General features: G+C 40.7%; 1 protein-coding gene across 3 annotated transcripts in view; it reads left to right on the top strand.

The window, feature by feature from the left end:
- Positions 1-1676: 1676 nt before the first annotated feature.
- The window catches only part of rock1 (Rho-associated, coiled-coil containing protein kinase 1), a 29262-nt gene continuing 24938 nt past the window's right edge, over positions 1677-6000 (top strand). Inside the window, exon 1 of one of the 3 annotated variants that reach the window (XM_051398786.1) lies at positions 1677-2583. In XM_051398786.1, the coding sequence (XP_051254746.1) occupies positions 2491-2583 (93 nt within the window). In that variant the 5' untranslated portion in view covers positions 1677-2490. The remainder of the gene's footprint in view (positions 2584-6000) is intronic. The other 2 variants (XM_051398766.1, XM_051398777.1) reach the window with 2 other exon arrangements.

Here is a 6000-nt window from a genome sequence, read left to right as displayed (position 1 = left end):
AATATAATAATAGTTGTAAAACACTGCCCTCTGTCGGGTGACACGCTGAGGAAGACTCGCAGGAACACGAAAAGAAAAAAGAGAACAAACATTTAGTTTTTAAAGTAGTGCAGACACTTGATGAAATCTGTGGTGTAAATAAGATAGAGATAGATAGATAGATAGATAAATAGATAGTTAGATAGATAGATAGATAGATAGATAGATAGATAGATAGATAGATAGATGAGGCCTGCTGTTAGTCTCCTGGGAGCAACTAAGGCAGTTCCTGCTGTAGAGGCATTTCCTGTTTGTCTTTTTTGCTCATTCAGAGATGAACTACATCATGCATGATCACAGAAGACAAATAAACAGCAGATGATGAAATTAGCTTTTTATCCTTGAATCTTATCTTGTCCACCATCAAATGTAGAAAAGAAAAGTACAAACTGAGGTATCTAACGGGACAAATCTCTGTGTTCTGAGGATTAACTTTTAAATCTCTGCAGTACAAGTTAGAAAATATGATTACGACTGACCCTTACATAATATATATATATTCCTAGAGTAAGTTTATTGACCTTATCTTGTATTCCTAAACCTTATGTAATCCCTAACAATCATAATTTTCTCACAGATCTTATCTTATCATATGGTTTGCTTTAATATTTACAATACCGGTCAGTTCAAGCTAATGTGGGATTTGGAAAACAGAACTGTTGTTGTTGTGAAACAGAGGAAAATATAGACTTAATAGACCATTAGAAGCCAATATGACTAAATTTATTTTAATTTCTTACTAATATGCGAATAGAATATGCGATTAAATTATGGCACATACAAAGAGCACCCATATGAATTATTACATTTACCAAAAGTGTTAGTTAAGAAAAGTTAGTTAAGATATTTATCCAGGAAACCTCATTGACATCAAGATATCGTATATGTAAAAGCCCACAATAAAATTAATCAGTCATGATAAACAGTCGTAACACAAATCACATCAAACACAAATATTATAAAACAAATGTCATAGAATAGAACTTAAAGGTCTCGTAAAGGAAGGAGTATCTAATTAAGTTCATTCCAGTCTTAGGCATCTCTTGGGAAATGCAGTCATATTTGTTCACTTTGAACTCAACCAAGGATGTTAAATATCCTGGAAACTTAGACAGCATGACCTATGACCTAATAAATTTAAACACCGGTGCACTGATGTCTTTTTAGATCTCAGCAAAGACCATTTGGCCTTTTTAATATAACGCACAGTGGTGAGAGCGACTGCTATCTTGAGTAATGAATTGAATGGCACTCTGATCACACATCATCACACATCACATATATTTGTATTTTTTCCACTTCAGAAAATCTTTGTAGCCTATACTGTATATATTCTATAGTTCTTTTTAAAGGGAACTACAAACTTAAATTGCATTTTACAACCCTGCATTGTAAAATAACAACTAAATTATGCAACCCATGTGGATAATTCCAGTTACCAAATAAAATAGACCAAATTTCTAACTTCTGGAAACCTAAACAATAAATATTGATCATTAGTTTTTAATGTGTTACTCTCCCTTTGATGCATCTACCGTTTTACATATTAACAGCCGTGAACAGCAACATGTTGCTCTCAGCAGTCCGTGAACTCTTTGAACGCGCCTCGACATGGCGCATGCGCAGTACTTGACATTTTGAAGTTGCTTCTCCGGGGTGTTTGAACAGGAAGGCGGACATGTTGGTCAAGCTGTGGGAGAAAATCGGGCATCGTCTGCTGTTTTTTTTCTTCCGAAAACTAACACACATCAAAAAGCCGATTTACATGTCTTCGATCTGAGAGATAAAGTAGTCCGGACGGGAAACAGTCGACGCTCAATGACAGTGCACGGCAGGCGGCGGAAGGACTGCCGTTAAACGTTGTAACGACTCCGTGTTTGAACTGATCGAAATTTGGAAGAAGCAGAAGTTTTTTTTTTTTTTTTTTCCTTCCCACCACTTCTACTTTTGAGCTGTCAGATTCTATTGTCGTTTTCTGCAAAGGGACCTGGCACAGTTATGGGAACGGGCCTGGACTAACCTTCCTACAAACTGTGCCCCCCCAAAAAAAACAGACATTACATTACAAGTTTTAATTGCCTTTTGTTTGGATGCAGCAACATTTTAAGCCCTTATCCTCAGTGGCATCCTGCGGAGGCTGACTAATCTGTCGCCGCATTTATCTTCTGCCACTGAAGTTGTCTGCCACTCATACTGGGGAAAACATCTTTTCGACCCTGAAAATGTGGCTTTTGTACATCCAGCGCAATCTTAAACGTTTCATCGTGTGTGAAAGCTCCAGGAGAACGATGTGTTTTCTGTGAAGACGTGCGGCGTAAAGTTCACACGAAGAAAGGAACATTTGGCTAGCTAGCTACCGCTGGCTGCTAAAGCTAGCTAGCCAGCATTCTGTCTCGCCAGTGAGCTGTTTTTGTTCACAACCCAACATCGGGACTGAGTTTGACAGCAAAAATGACTGCTAGGGAGAGTATGGAGGCTCGATTTGAAAAAATCGATGCCATGTTGAAGGACCCAAAGTCAGAAGTAAACACGGATTGTCTTCTGGTAAGTTTGTGGCTTGCTAGCTGGCTAGGCAGCTAGCGAGTCAACCATTCGGGGTCAGTCTACTCCTTGGAGCAGAAATTCTTTCGGAGACCAACAAGTCGTCTCAATTGTCACTGAAGGAATGTGCTGATATTGACGCCAACAGGCCAGTTTGGCTCACATACTTAATCAAGTTCATACACCTGTGTGTGTGTGTGTGTGTGTGTGTTTTAAGGATTTGCGAAAAGAAAGCAGTCAGTAGTTTGAACTTCTGACATCCTGCAGTCAAATGCTGCATAAACTCGCAGCCAAAAACCAATGCAACTTTAATTAACAGCAGTAGGTTTGATGTTTAACGTCAACGGCGATGTGTTAACAGTACGTGATTACCTATCTTCAATAAAAGAGTGTAATTAAAACCCAATGGTAACTGAAACTGACTGACAGATGGCAACCGTGTTTCTGCTCTCCACAATACAGACACACATTGTCAGATTATTTTTAGCTATCTAGGCCAGTTGAAACTATTGGTGCTGTTCATTATGTATTAATGTACTTGCCACCCATGTACAAACCGATGATGGTTTGTGATGTCACTAGTGTGCTATCTAGATCATTAGGAAGTGGGTGGTTAGGTGTGCTGTTTTGTCTAGATTTACTTATCTAAGCTTCATTCTGAAGTGATATTCTTGCTTGCAAGCCTGTTGTAACCTGCAGGCCTCCAGCTGCATCGGTACACCTGTTGGCTGGAGTTTGCCCAGGCTGCTTCCTGTCTACGGGGTGACAAGTCATGAAGTGACTCTCATGTCTGAGGGAAGAAGGCGGCTGCTGCTGCTGCCACGTGCTACACCCTAAAGCAACACCTTCATAGTTTTTTATTACACGCGGCAATCCCAGGAACTGACTCACCGTGGAGTGGATGCCAAGGGGATGTTGTTGTGTCAAGTGTTTGTTGATATCAGGAGCGTCTCAGCTTGGGTGACAGTGGCACTCAGTGTTTTCACAAGGATTTGGCTCTCGGTGACTCATGGGAGCAGTTGCGCGCTGATGTATGGTGCGATAAAAACCTAAATGAATGGGAGTAATTGGATGGAACATTTTGGCCTGAATTTCTAGGCACTGACCTCGGCACCTAAGTTTAGCTTTTACAGGTATATCTGAGTTTTCGCCACAGATTCAGTGCTCGCAACTAGCAAGGAATGACTGGTAGTTCTGTGTCTCCGTACACACAGTCGTTGCATTGTAACTCATTCAGCATGTGCACACTCTTTTTGATTAACGATTCCTACATCTTGATTGTATGATATGGGATGTATTAGCATGCAGGCTAACTTACAAAGCAAAAAAAAAAAAAAAAACCCATCAGGGAAGCCTGTTTTGGGAAGGGGGCTTGTCCTAAAACCCCACCCACTTGAAGTGTTTGTGTGTAGGCTGCTGTAGATAGCTGTCTGTTGAAAAGAAAACTTGCTTAGTCTCCATGACCTCCCATCCTGTTGCAGAAAGGGGCAATTAACTCACCTAAAAGTGCACACACTCTGCATTTTTAATGGCAAAAAGCTGTGGGGACTGTTCCCGCTGGCAGCCACACACACAAGGGTGTTGTTCCTCTTTTTTCCCCCCCTTTCTGCAATCTCGCCTGATCAATGAATGGAGGCCTTTTGCTGAGGCTCTCTCTGCCACCATGCAACTCCACCCACAGCTTAATAAAATTCCATGCTAATCAAATAACCTCTTGTCTTTGACTGGCCCGGAGTTCCCTGTGTGTCCCAAAGCCATTCTGCACGTCTGGAGAGAGTTGAGAGCAGGCAGGCAGCTCTGAGGTAGCTGGGTGTGGGCTCTGCTCTCTACCCATAAACCAAAATTATGTGGACTGAAGACTCATGTTTCTGAATGCCGTGAATCAGGACATTTAACTCATAAAGCAGCCAACATGCTCGGCTATGAGTAATAGCTTCCATCAGAATGCACAATGCGAGCCTTTTACTGGCCATGTTTCTGTACCTGAGTCTCGGGCTGGCATTACTTTTCTGTCTTAAACATAGCACTGTTGGGATTATACATTTTTTCCTGTTGAAGCGTGGTCTGTGTTGCGCGATGGTGACATTTGGCCTGCACTTTACCACTCAGTCCGGGGCTGGCCTATTGAGCACAGTATTCCAACCCTGTCGCCCTTATCTTCACCCCCCTAAATAAATCCTGCTTGGAGAGAAGAGCACCTTATCTGGATGGGCTGCCCCCTCCTCAATCACTGTGCTCTAAGAGCCTTTCTGAACAGACAGAATTCCTGACATTGTGACGTGAAAGCTCACTGACAGTAAGGGTCTAAGCATATTCCATATATGTTTTTTGTTGTTTGTTTGTTGGTTTTCAACAATCAACATCTTGCATTAAATCATTTTATCACATGCGGTCTGGATTAACTCACCTCAGCTACAGTCTCTGAGTGGCTAGAGGAAGTTCTGTGTTTGATTTGTGGATATATTGAATACAAATCCATAGTTGCTTTTTCATTTGGTCCTTCAGTGGTAGAGTCTGTTCATCATTTGCTAAATTATAATGGTTGAGATGATACGTTGGAACTTGTTTTGCGAGGGCTTTGCCTCTATTTGAGATATGTAAAGGTTTCCTGGCACAGTCTTTGTTCTTACTTTGACACTTGGGGTGCATTAGCGTCTCTGCGTTTTGATCCCTCTTTCATCTGTTATTTGGACTCTAAATCTGTAATAAGGGTAATTACAGGAAACTGCAAGGCTAGCAAACCAGATTTATAGACTGCGATTGACTGTGTGAACGCTACTGGTACATGTTAGGGTGGATGCTCTTATTTTCATATTATTTAGAATATTTGTTGAATAAGCTGAAATTCCTAAATGAGCGACACTGTCCAGTAGTGCAGTTCACGTGATAGGTCTTATTAGTGTTGTAGCTATGAAAAAATTACATATGAAGAGACACTTGCTTTATTAAATTAATGACATAATGAATGTGTTAAAATCACATTAGCAGTATTTGCCACTCCAATTAAATTTCGTCCCACAACAATATGTATGTTGACTAATCGAAGGAGGTGCGTACTACTACGTGTGTCATTATAATGCTGCTGTGTGGCAAAGAAGCTATGAAATTTGAATTGCTAGCGTGAAATGTTTTACTTGCTTCTGTTAGATTTTTGTTTTTTTCTCCACCAATTATGGCCCCACTGCCATGTGACATGCTTTCACTGTCAAGCAACATTTATCCCAATTCTCAGTTAAAACATTTAAAGGAAACTATTATATAGCAAGACCAGGGTTTTCAAAAGCTGGCCACGAAGAACATTTGTACAGAGAGAGACAGTTTTCAGTCATAACTGCCTTATTTTAAGCCTTGAGAATCATTTTTTTCATTTTACTGAGGTGCCCTGATTGCCTTCCATAGGCAATCTGCTAAGGCCCAACA

This window comes from Dicentrarchus labrax, unplaced genomic scaffold, assembly GCF_905237075.1.
Source record: "Dicentrarchus labrax unplaced genomic scaffold, dlabrax2021, whole genome shotgun sequence".
Lineage (NCBI taxonomy): Eukaryota > Metazoa > Chordata > Actinopteri > Moronidae > Dicentrarchus > Dicentrarchus labrax.
Note: the sequence above shows the minus strand (reverse complement) of the source record. Positions and strands in the feature narration are given on the sequence as shown.